General features: G+C 42.4%; 1 protein-coding gene across 1 annotated transcript in view; it reads left to right on the plus strand.

Annotated features, from left to right (window-relative positions):
• The window catches only part of CNTNAP2 (contactin associated protein 2), a 2,186,758-nt gene that overhangs the window by 1,501,965 nt on the left and 670,983 nt on the right, over positions 1 to 13,810 (plus strand). Inside the window, exon 12 of the mRNA XM_089687345.1 lies at positions 11,981 to 12,100. Within this exon, the coding sequence (XP_089543471.1) occupies positions 11,981 to 12,100 (120 nt within the window). The remainder of the gene's footprint in view (positions 1 to 11,980; positions 12,101 to 13,810) is intronic.

Below are 13,810 nucleotides of genomic sequence, written 5' to 3' on the forward strand. Positions count from 1 at the left end.
CCATGGATTCACCCGAGACCGGGCCATCGGGAAGGATCCGACCGACACTTACGCCTGAGGAACGCCAGAGGCGTCTTGCCAACCATCTCTGCCTCTACTGTGGGGGAGCAGGCCATGTGGTACGTACCTGTCCAGCCAAGAGGGGTAAGTGTTCCGCTGTTTTCTCTACAGTCACTTCTAACAGTGTGGGCAATACTAGTTATCTGGCGGTACCTGTGTCACTTCAGCTGCCGGGGAGAACAGTGGTGACCACGGCTATTGTGGATTCTGGGGCGTGTAGTTGCTTCATAGATTTAGACTTTGCAGTTCAGCAACAAATTCCCCTACAAACCAAGGAGGTGGGATTGAATATTTTTCTAGCAGATGGATCACGTATTAAGTCAGGGGTGGTGGACCACGAGACCCCACCTATCCGTACTACCATATCGACCCATCATGAAGAACTCCTTCGGTTGGACGCCATAGCATTCCCACTATTTCCAATTATTTTGGGGCTCCCGTGGTTACGAGCCCATAATCCCCAGGTGGACTGGAAGGCAGGTTCTATGCAGTTCCTCTCCCCATACTGCCAGCAGCATTGCCTCCCTAAGATCTCCCCGATTCCACCGACTTTGTTGTGTCTAGAGACAGATGCAGAGCTGGCGCAAGTCATTCCGTCAGTTTACCATAATTTTCTGGACGTGTTTAGCAAGCGGGGGGGCGGACATTCTCCCTCCGCACCGAGCTTATGACTGCCCAATTGATCTCCTCCCGGGGTCGGAAATCCCATTTGGGCGGATATTCCCCTTATCCGAGCGGGAGTTAGGGGTACTAAAGGAGTATATAGATGAAAACCTCCATAAGGGGTTTATTAGACCCTCCACATCACCAGCCGGGGCGGGCATTTTCTTTGTGGAGAAAAAAAGACAAGTCCCTCCGGCCCTGCGTAGATTACCGGGACTTGAATAAGGTCACAGTAAAAAAACGTTACCCGCTACCACTCGTCCCCGAGCTGTTTCAGAGGCTGAAGTCAGCATCTGTCTTCACTAAACTAGACTTGAGAGGTGCCTATAATTTAGTTCGTATCAGAGAGGGGGACGAGTGGAAGACAGCATTCCGTACCAGATTCGGACACTTTGAATACTTGGTTATGCCCTTCGGCCTATGCAACGCCCCTGCCACCTTCCAACATTTCATAAACGATGTGTTCAGGGACTACCTAGATATCTTCGTCATTGTATACCTGGACGATATCCTTGTCTTTTCCCCAACCTTGGAGGACCATAGAGGTCACGTGAGGCGCGTGTTAGAACGGCTCCGCCAACACAGCTTATATGCCAAGGCAGACAAGTGCTGCTTTGAACAGAGTAGCATTTCGTTTCTGGGTCTAACCATCTCTCCCACGGGAATAGCCATGGATCCTCAAAAGGTTTCGGCCATTTTAGATTGGCCAGATAAGAAAGCGGTCCAACGTTTCATCGGCTTCGCGAATTTCTACAGAAAGTTCATTAAGAACTTTTCGGGCCTAGTGTCCCCAATCACCCAGCTGACCAGGCAGGGGGTTCGCTTCCAATGGACACCCGAGGCACAGAGGGCTTTCGAAGCCTTGAAGGAATTGTTTACGGCGGCTCCTATTCTGAGCCACCCTGATTCGTCCTTGCCATATATTTTGGAGGTGGACGCATCCGAGAATGCGGTCGGGGCGATCCTGTCCCAGAGGAAGGGCATCAAAGAACTCATGCACCCAGTGGCTTTCTTCTCCAGGAAACTGACTCCTGCGGAAAGGAATTAAAATATCGGGGATCGGGAGCTCTTGGCGATTAAGGTGGCACTAGAGGAATGGAGATACTTGTTAGAAGGGGCGGTACACCCAATATTGATTTTTACGGATCATAAGAACCTAGAGTATCTGAGGACAGCTAAACGTCTGAGGCCACGTCAAGCCAGGTGGGCGCTGTTCTTTTCACGGTTCTTTTTCCATATAACCTATAGGCCAGGGTCTAAGAACACAAAACCAGACGCGCTTTTTGGGGATCCCGAAGAGAACCCCAAGCCAGACACTATCCTGTCCCCAGGAAATTTCTTAGTTCTCCAATCGGAGCTCCATTCTCAACTGCAGACCGCATCCGTAGGAATGCAAGGTCCACCTGGGGTTCCCTTACTAAATAGGGAAGGACTTTTTTGGAAGGAGGATCAGATTGTGGTCCCTGAGGAGGCCCATACATTGGTATTAGGATACTGCCACGATCACCCGCTGGCCGGGCACTTCGGGGTACGTGCAGCGTACTTTCTGGTGGCCTAATATGGCCAGGGAGTGCGAAACCTACATTAAGACCTGTCCCGTGTGTCAGAGAAACAAACCCACTAGGAATAAAGCTTGGGGTCTCTTGCGCCCATTACCCATTCCGGACAGGCCATGGACCATGATTTCCATTGACTTTATCGTGGAACTTCCACCTTCTCAGGACCACACAGCAATCTTTGTGATTGTGGACCGCCTGTCCAAGATGGCCCATTTTGTACCTTTAAAGGACACACCTACGGCCCTTGAAACAGCACGTGTGTTTATTAAGGAAGTAGTAAGACTCCACGGAATTCCCAGGGACATTGTATCTGACAGAGGGGTTCAGTTTACGTCCAGGTTCTGGAAAGCTCTATGTGAAACCCTGGGGATTAAGTTATCATTCTCTTCTGCTTATCACCCACAGACCAATGGCCAGATGGAGCGTACAAACCAGACCCTAGAGCAGTACCTCAGGTGCTATACCACCTTCCTCCAAGATGACTGGGTTACTCTCCTGCCGCTTGCGGAATTCACATATAATAATGCAAGTCACTCTGCTACTAGACAGTCCCCATTTTTCGCAAACTATGGGTTCCACCCTGTATTCCTGCCAGATCTAATCCCAGAGGTCGCAGTCCCTGCCACGCAGGATATGTTGACCTTTCTGTCAACCAATAGCAAGGTATTGCAGGAAGTAATGGCAAAGGCCCAGGATAACAACAAGAGGGCGTTTGATAGGAAGAGAAGAGGGGAATTGAGTTTGCGGCCAGAGGACCAGGTTTGGTTGTCCACCGCAAATTTAAAAATGTCCTGCCCTTCAAAGAAATTGGCTCCCAAGTTCTTGGGGCCTTTCCGGGTCAAACGTAAGGTCAACGAGGTGGCATACGAGCTGGCACTGCCCGAATCTATGAAGGTTCATCCGGTCTTCCATGTGTCCCTGTTGAAACCGGCAACTCCAGACCCCTTCCCGGATCGAAGGTCTAAGCCACCGAAGGCAGTAGACGTGGATGGGGAGGAGGAATTTGAAGTTGAAGCTATCTTAGATTGCAGGAAGAGGGGAGGCCAAACTCAGTTTCTGGTTAAATGGAAAGGATATGGGGCAGAGGAAAATTCATGGGAGCCGGCCCAAAATGTGCACGCCCCAAGGCTTGTGCGGGAATTTTTTCGGAACCAGCCATTGAGTAGGGGTCGGTTGGGCATCCGGAGGTTGCCCGTAGGGGGGGGGCAATGTCAGGGATCCCAGGTCCTCGGCGGCGCGCGCATGCGCAGACCGCCGATCCGTCCCAGCCGGCGAGCGCAGAATCCTCGGCGATCGCGGCGGCCGCGCATGCGCAGTAGCGATCGCGGCCGCACCAATGGGAGAGCAGGGCGCTCTATTTAAAGCTGCCTGTGCATCTCCAAGTTGCCACAAGGTCTCGTTCCTGTTCCTGTAAGTACGCTCCTTGTTGCCAAACTCTGCCTGTCCTGTTTATGCTGACCTTCTCCTGCTCTGACCCCGGCTCGTCCCTGACCATCCTTCTGCCTGACCTCCTGCACCGCGCTGCCCGCTACCTGCTGAACCTGGCTTGTGACCCCGACCATTCTCCGCTTACTCCCCCCGTACCACGCTGCCCGCACAATACCGACCCGGCTAGTCTGACCTCGCCTACTCCTGATAGCTGCCCATCCATCCCGCTCGGATCAGGATCTGTCATCCCATCCATCCCGCTCGGATCGGGATCTGTCATCCCCTTCACAGCAGGCTCTACCCGGGCACATACCCTCAGCGGGACCCCTCTGCCACCGCCGGGGGTGCCCAGGGACGCGACCTGGTTTCAGTCTTGCACCAACTCCATCCCCACCATCAGGGGCCCTGGTGAAAAGGCAGACTGGGACTTAGACTCCGCGTCCTGGGAAACCCCGTGCCGTGGACCACTAGAGATCCCGCTGGGCGGAGCCTGACAGGTTCAGATCTACTTTAACCTTTATTATGGGGAACTGGAATTAATAAGGTGCTTGTGGCTCCTGAGACAGAAAAAAACATACAAAAATGCTGATATTCCTAATGTATTTTCAAATGATGAAACCTGGAGAATGTATTAACGGTTGAACATCGGTATAAAAATCCATTATTCCAGATCAAACAGAGCAATTGGTAATTGTCTCTCTGGAGTTGAAACACTATTCTTTAAGTGGGCCATGGCAGACTTTCTTGCGTATCCAGTTTCACTAATAGCATTTCAGGCAACTCAAATATTATGTTCACATCTCATTTTGTGCCAGGATTCTCAAAATGAATATTGCTTTCATTGCCTTCCTTTATGACCCGCTAAAGTATTTTGTTCGACCCCTGGGCTAGGTTTCTGTACACCTATCATTTCTTTGAATCCCCATGTTTGCTTGTGCTAAGTATCACTCTGCTAGTTTAAATTAATACCATATTGTCTGCATGCTTTAAGCTCCAATATCTTCCTGCAGGGCATACATGATAATTGAAATCCTTTAAAAGTTCATTAGTTAGCAGCAGGAGTTGGTACAATGGATTTTCAGAAATGCTGGTGTATATATACTATAGATGGAAGATGTCTGTAATAAATTCTTTCTGTTATTTCTAGCAAAATGCTTGCAAGAAAAGTACAATATATTCAGTATAAAAATGTATGCATTGTATTTATGGCTAAGTTTAAGTTATCAATGATACTGCACATGAGAGATAAGAACCAATACTGACTGACTGGAAACATTCTATAAAACACTATTTTATTTTGCTTACAAGGAGAATTGTAGTCTCAGCTCACATCAGCTCTGTAAATATCTATCTTGCCCTTTTATTTCTATGCGCTTTTAGAAACCTGGGCTAGCATAAGCATTTCTTTGTTTACATTTTGCTATCTGCACTGTATATTTTAGAGAGGAGCATGTCTCAGACCTGGACTGTGAACATGGAAGATATGAAACATCCCTCTAGATGTTCTCTCTAAAATTAACTGTATGGAATCAAACAGCAGTGGGATATTGTCAGGATTCATCTAAAGCTATGCATTGGCTGCCCTTCTCCAACAGTTTCTGATCTCTTTTCCCAGTTATTACATGTAGGCAGTGTGGCAGGCGCAGCACCCTTTGGTGCCTTTTGCGTGGTGGCATTAGAAAAATTATGCAATTGCTGATTCTTTTGTTTGGCTAGATTGACTTTACTCTGTAATTCCTCCAATGCCGCTCTATGGATGCAGTAGGTTTAAAGAGCACACCGAATACTTTAATTAACTTCTTTAATAACTTCAATTTTCTTCATATAACACTGCTTACAATGGCTTGTTTCGTTTATCTTATAGTGACTTATTTCTTTCATATTACAATGGTTTAATTCGTATTACAGTGGTTTGATTCGATAGCTTATCTCGATAGATTCGTTCTGTATATTTCGATAGATTCGATAGATTCATTAGATTCGTTAGCTTATGTCATTAGATTATTTTTTTAAATTCGTTCGATTATTTCAGTAAATTCGATAGCTTCGGTGGAACTATTTGGCCTTCTCTGTTTCCATAAAGCTTCTCTTACTGGAACTTTGTCTGTTTCCTCTTCTGTCTGGTGAGCATGTGTCTCTAGAACAATCCAGCAGGGAGTTTTACAAAGGCATAAATGTGAAACTGGCTGGGATTGGTTAAGGCTCTGTACAGTGTGAGGCTGTCTGTGATTGGCTCAGCTCTATACTGACTCTTAAAGGCATATTTTCCTTTTCTGCTTCTGCTAACACAATAAATATATAAATGTCATATAACAACCAAAGACATAAATTACAGCAATTCTTCTGCTTTTGGCTTTAACATATGCACATATACACTGTACTGAGGTTATTGGCAGGTTTGGTATACACATATATGTGAACCATATTAGCAACCTAGGACCGGTCTTAGCTGGCCAGCTACAGGCAGTGCAATAAAGAAATTACCAAAAATAAATCTTGGCACTGAAATTATTCAATTAATAAGTTATGTGAAAGAGATGCCTTGCTTGTTTTGATTTCATCTTGATTTGTTGTTAGGTTGTTTCCTAATCTGTACAGTACAGGCTGGAACTGTGACAACAGTTCTTAAAACACAGAAAAGAAATATGTAATAGGTTACCAAACTCATTGTTGTCCTGCAATAAATTAAATGAGCTAATGTGGGGGCACGTGTCAGGCTGTGGACCTACCCAGACATTTGAGGCTGAGCTCCAGACCCTTTTGGGGGTTTACCACTGACTTTGGAGGTCTCATCTCTAACATTGGACATCATGCCAAGGAAAAGGAAGTATCAGAATGCCATCTGAGACCATTCAATACTAGCCATTCAGTACTTTTTCAGCTGCCAGCCTCCTTTACAGCATTCTGGTCTGATCGTAGGAGGATGTCCTCACCCTCCTCTCCGAAGACAGTATCACAGCAGAAGGTCAATACCCTTTCCCTGTGTGCTTTTGACTGTCCTTCTGGTTCAGAGAACCCAGGGTCCTTCCTAACTGATTCATTACCACTGCAGGCTCTCATGGACATACAAGCCAGACTGGCCACTCTTCCTACTAGGTTGGAGCTTGAGCAATGGGTGACTCAGTTTTAAACAAGCTTCTTACAAATGGGGCCATCCAATCCATACCATCATCAAGAAGTACAACAATTAGCTTGCACTTTATAGCCCAGATCAACTGCCAGAGCTTTTTTTTTAATACTACCCTAATATTAGTTCCAAATTGGCTTGAGACAGCCTGTATGGCTGCTGACTTTGCACAGGGAAGGGGGGTTTCCTCCATTTATGGCTATGCTTATTGTTTGAGGATGCCCCAAATCACAGCATCTTCATCTATGAGGATGTTAAGATTAACACTAGTTTTAATGTTCAATATACTGTATAGGTTATATTATATTTTGGGCTCCCACTTAATTGAGTGGTAATACATATTTTGATACAGAATATGACAAGTGTGGCATCTCCAAATTTGTTGGGGTTCCATTCCACCCCCCAGGTTCCACGTCCTGAAAACTCTCAACTTAGGTTAGTGGAGTTGTGGGGACACTATGGAGCAGAGGGATGGTTCATCCTGCATGTTGAATGTGCTTGCGTATGTTCTGGTGGAGGAAGGTGACCTGCATTTATATGTGCCACTATATGTTGCAATGTGTTATAATCATAGAAGTTATTTTGGGGCCTGGGGAGCTGTTGTTTTTCAAGATGTATTTTAGTATGGACACCTCTAGATCCAGGGTAGCTAACAGCAATTGTCCTGCCATGTTTTTATTTAATTCTTAGCATAATTTGTATTCTTGCTTGGATTACTGTCTACTTTATCAATCTGCATTGCCCTTGGTCAAGTCTACTAGCATTGGTCCCATGTTTATTTCTGATTATGCCTTAGTTATGATCACTATTGCTCTAGGTGAGTGACCACAGCAAGACAGCTCATGGACACTGAATAAAAGTCTAACCCAAAACCCACAATATGTGCAAGAACTAGAAAGAGACCTGAGAGAGCATTTTATTACTAACAAAACCCCTGAAACATCAAGACTGGTTTTGTGGGAGGTGCACAAATGTGTGATTATTATGAAAAATTATACAACTTGATGTCCTGGGAGAATCAGTCTATCATCAGTCCATAAAACTGCTGGAGAGGCCTTTCTTGTGCACTCCAGTATGCCACAACTATCAGCACAGACTAGGGTATATTTGGCATCTCCCATTACAGAGCTGGAAATGACGGAAGCCTTCAAGGCAATGAAACTGGGCCATGCACCTGGTCCAGATGGCCTCCTGCCACTGTATTATCATACCATCTTAGACCTTCTGCCTTCCAATTTATCCAGGAATACAACTCCCTCCAGAAAGGCACACCTTTTCCCAGAGAGTCTCTCCACACTTATATATATCTTATTTTCCCCAAGGAAGGTAAGGATCCACTGAATTGTGCCAATAATCATCCAATTACTCTGTTAATGTTGATTTAAATATAAATGATGCCCTCGCACCTTACTTCTCTCTTAGCAATGGGGCAAGGCAGGGCTTTGTCCTCCCTCCTCCAATTTATATTATTTCCCTGGATCCCTTCCTTTGTCAAATTAGATCATATGAAAATATCAGGGAGTTGGATAGGTATAGTGACTTAAGGTTTGGGGCATATGCGGTCAACACAACCTGAAATCACCATACTCATTCTGTTACAGAAACTAAACCAATATGCAGAGATTTCATACTGCAAAATAAACGTGGGTAAGTCAAAAGCCATGAACGTGAATGTTCCTTAGTCTAGATTACAAACCATTCAAGTTAGTTTTCCATTCTCATTGGCAGTGAATAAAACAGATATTTGAGAGTATACATTACTAGTCACCTCTGGATATTTTTTTTAAATTTCCACAGATGTTAGCAATGATCAGATCTTGTCTAAAGGGATGGAACTAATGTGCTTATACATGATTTGGTAGAAACAGTATATTATAAATGAACATTCTCCCAAGAATACTTTATCTCTTGCAGACCCTCATGGTCCACATTCCCAAGGCTTTCCTCAGTTAAAGTAAAGTTTAATCGTTTCCTCTGGACATACAGTATGAGTCCAGAAGGATTACATACCAACTCTTATCTTTACCTAAGGTGTGGGGTGGCTTAGGGTTTTAAATATCCCCTTCAAATATCACCAAGCAGTGCACATGACTAAAATCCTCTATTGGATTAAACAGACTACTTTTAAAAGATGGGTGGGTTTGGAGCAGGATATGGTTTTTCTCCCATTAAAAAATTTACCCTGGCAACATTCTGCACTCCCGCTGGCAGGAAAACACTACCCATTAGCAGCATTACCCTTATCGAACTCTTAAAATGGAACTGTTTTCCTTCCATCTCATCAGGTTCCATGGGTATGACACCAGTTATTGGCTTTATGGGTTACTCTCCTGGTACCTCTGACCTGCAAATTAGACCTTTTATTGCTACCTCCCAATTTCTGCTCCAAAATCTTTTATGTGCAGGTAGGTGGAAATCCATTTTAGACATCCAATCAACGAAAACCACCAAAACACTGTCAGACTTTAAAAATTAAACACTTTCTCTTAGTCTCTCCACACCATTAAACTTCAAACTGTCACAAACAAAGCTGTGTTCCCTTTTTTTGAGAACTATCATGTAGACATCTCAACTTTGTGACATGCATTGTCTATCTCATATAACCTAATTTCTTGTCCAAGCGAAGGGTTTGAACTGTCATTTCAGTAAATAGTAAAATGATTGTGTTCTCACTCTACCAGCTAAACAAAGGGATCATGTCCCATGGATAAAAACATTTGGCCAGGAGGTATAGGGTACCTTCCCTCTTAAATGAAATGTTCCCTGATACACCATTGGTGTGTTGGAGGTGTCAGTGGGTACAAGGGACTTTACTTCACATTTTTTCAGACTACCCATTAATATAGTGCTTTTGGGAAAACATCCAGAGAGTAGGGACTAACTAACCAATGTTCAAATTAGGAATTGACCCAAGGTGTTTTTGCTATATCTTGCCTTGATACCTAACAGTCAGTACAAGAAGTCACTCTTAATTCACTTAGTGAATGCAGTCAGGGTCTATATACCCCAAACACGGAAAAACTCTGAACCCCCTTCGAAAAATGGGGAAAAGGTAAAATGGGCCTCTGTGGTCAATGAAAATCAGCAAATGGGGGGACTTATGGCAACTCCAAAAAGAAGAGAGGAGTAGCATTGGAAAATATGGTTTTATTGGAACAATTTCCAATTCTTCCAGGATTATCACTCTTATCTTTCTCAATAGTATCTCTGTCTCTCAATTTGTATTGTTTAACTGTTTTTACAGCAATTTGTACACACCAGTGGAGGGGTGACCACATCCATTGTGTGCACAACTTACCCGTCAGTTGAATCTTATTTGTTGTTTTACATACCAAAAACCCTTCTTCCTTCTACATAATCCAAATTCATGATTATTATCAGTGCCACAGTGATGAGAACCTTACCTTTAGCTTTAGCATAACCTCTTTGTATTGTGTGATAGAAAATTTGAAGATACATTTTTCATGTATCTGGAGATATGTTGAGTTCTCAATGTCTTCTTGTAGTGTATTATGAGATTGTGTAAAAGGATTCAATAAGAAATAACAATTACAAAAAACATGAGCTACGGTGTATTTTAAGTGATTCCGTGAAGGCCTTTTCCACCTAAAACTAATATTTTAGCAGTTGCTTACCATCTGTTGTATATGATAGCTACTTACATCTCAAGAAGATCCTATTGGTGAGATATCCCCACTAGTGCATCCAGTTCTATTCCGCTATCACACTAGAAAGCCAAATGAAGGTATCATGCTCCATCACACTCAATAAATAGCTGAGGATACTTACTTTAAGAGTAACAGTTTGTTCCGAAAGTTTCAATCACACAACCCACTGCACTGCTGGAGAAATTTTACTCCTAGTTTATACTTTTTTTTAACTCCCGCTTTTGTGTTTGACTTTTTATATATAATCTTTCTTTTACAGTTAAACATCTAATATATGACTAAAGTTGGCCATACACATATAGATTTTTTTTTGTTCAGCCTGTAAACTAACGGATTACTCCATTCATGTTAGTTAATCAGCACGGATGGATGAATCTTCCACAGAGGGCTTTTGTATTGCATTTTGTTGAATGCAGGTGCTGTTCAGCTGACTCTTGTGGATCTAGGTTGCTGACAGGGCCACCTATAGAGCACATTTCAACTGATTCAACAGGCATCAGACTAAAGCTGATGCATGTTTGGCCAGTCTAATGGTTCTCAGGGAAATATGGTTCATATTGTCTGATTAAAATCTTAGACTCGGCATTTGTTAAGGGGTTACCCCTTCACATTCTGTAAACAATGAGCTCCTTCCAGCATGGTTGAAGAATAATCAAACAAAATATATAAAAATGGAGACCAGAACTACCTGCTATCTAAATATATGACTGCCTAATATTATTTTCAGTTTTACATGGCAAAATAAACAGATTATATACAAAGACATAAAATATTGACAAAAGTACTGTACATTTCCTTTACAAACATGATGCTAGCGGGTTATTCAACTCATTGCTCCCCACCCAATAATAAAACCTTGGTTATAATTGGTGCTAACCATTAATGATAATAATGTTTAATATTAGGTATATGTGAGCAGCGAATTCAGCACTGTTTACATTGTACTTGTTTTTAGTAATGAGTTAAAGTCGAAAATAAAGAATCCCTAATTGATCTATCTATCTATCTATCTATCTATCTATCTATCTATCTATCTATCTATCTATCTATCTGTCTATCTACCTTTTAGTGCCAGCTTGAGTTGCCAATTTTGCTGGAAATAAAGAAGATTATGAATTGTCAGAAATTGTGTTTGCACTTTCCTCCAGACTCAAAGTGAGCTCTATAAAAAACAAGTTGTTTTTAAGCTTCAAGTTTAGTATATTAATTAGATGCAGTATTCAACTTATTTAAACTCATCTTTTTCCTGCTACCCCCTCAATTATAAATAAGCAGGTTAATTAAGTAAACATGCTATAGCAAAAGCTTCTGTAGGTTCCAGTAGGCTGCTACTGGAACTAGAATCATATGCATAAAAATCTGACAAATGTTTTCAATGTTGTGTATTACTATGTGTAGCTCAAAATTGTGGTGATCAAAATAAAATATTTGGACCGTGTATACAAATAATAATTTGAAAACTAATTTCATTTTAGCACTGTATGAGCTGTCATGTGAAGTTTACAGACACTTGGGAAACATATCAGGCTGGTATTGGATTGACCCAGATGGAAGTGGTCCACAAGGGCCAATGAAAGTTTACTGCAATATGACAGGTAAGAGACCACGTCAAATACATTTTTGCAGTTTTGTTTTGTCATTGTATGGAATACAGTATGGGTTCACTAATAGGGCTTTATGTAGTATCTTGCTGCCCTGTAAAACATGGAAATTAAGTACATAAAAAAGCAGGTAACTAGGGTATATAATTAGTAGCCTTGTGTTCAGCAGTCTTAATCATAAATGTGGGATAATCTAGTTGCATTTTACAGAAGACATTTTCAGCAATGGTTGTAACTTCAATTAAAGTGTAACTATAGCCAAAAGGTCATTGGATAATGTAGAATGTTTAGAACCTTTGTAAGCTTTTCTATTGCTGTCAGGGTGATTTGCCCTCTGTATTTGTCTAGGTGATCATTATCCCCAAGATAGTCATTGGAAATCGTCCAATGGAGAAACGTGTTTTTGAATGATAACTATGTAAGAGGAGATTCCTCCTCACATTGTAGGTCTCCTATCATTTCCTGTTGTGCTTCTAGGACTGAAAGCAAAGGGAATAAAAACTTGACATGGGTTTTAACAATTTCTTTCTCTATCCAAAACTTAAAAAGGGATAAAGATATACTTAAAGGTTCCCATAAACACTAGAGCAGACTAATCTGTAAGCAAAGTCCAACCATCCTCTGGCATCTGCTGATAGGTTTCTAAACACTAAAACAACCTCATAGACATAGGATTGTTGACTGACTCTATCAAAAATAGTCTATGTCTATGAGTACCAGTAAACCCAGATTTCAGAGTGGCATCTGGAATATGATAAAGACCCATGGCAGGCTACACACAGGCACAAGAAAACAAAAGAAGAAATAAGCAATCATTCATTCATTCATTGACTGATCATTCCTATGAGAGGTATTTCTTGGTTAAATGTTGTATGCTTGGTTTCCCATCTCAAATCAAAACTCAATGTAGATTTATTTAAAGAAAATTGAAAAAGTTATGTATTTAATTTTATATATATATATATATATATATATATATATATATATATACAGTGGGGCAAAACAGTATTTAGTCAGCCACCAATTGTGCAAGTTCTCCCACTTAAAAAGATGAGAGAGGCCTGTAATTGGCATCATAGGTAGACCTCAACTATGAGACAAAATGAGAAAAAAAATCCAGACAATCACATTGGCTGATTTGGAAAGAATGTATTTGCAAATTATGGTGGAAAATAAGTATTTGGTCACCTACAAACAAGCAAGATTTCTGTCTCTCACAGACCTGTACCTTCTTCTTTAAGAGGCTCCTCTGTCCTGCACTCATTACCTGTATCAATGGCACCTGTTTGAACTTATTATCAGTATAAAAGACACCTGTCCACAACCTCAAACAGTCACACTCCAAACTCCACTATAGTGAAGACCAAAGAGCTGTCGAAGGACACCAGAAACAAAATTGTAGACCTGCACCAGGCTGGATCTGCAATAGGCAAGCAGCTTGGTGTGAACAAATCAACTGTGGGAGCAATAATTAGAAAATGGAAGACATGCAAGACCACTGATAATCTCCCTCGATCTGGGGCTCCACGCAAGATCTCACCCCGTCGGGTCAAAATGATCACAAGAACGGTGAGCAAAAATCCCAGGATTGCACGGGGGGACCTAGTGAATGACTTGCAGAGAGCTGGGACCAACGTAACAAAGGCTACCATCAGTAACACACTACGCCACCAGGGACTCAGATCCTGCAGTGCCAGACGTGTC

Source organism: Staurois parvus, unplaced genomic scaffold (assembly GCF_062004578.1).
Source record: "Staurois parvus isolate SC_StPar_1 unplaced genomic scaffold, SC_StPar_1.0 ptg000020l, whole genome shotgun sequence".
NCBI lineage: Eukaryota > Metazoa > Chordata > Amphibia > Anura > Ranidae > Staurois > Staurois parvus.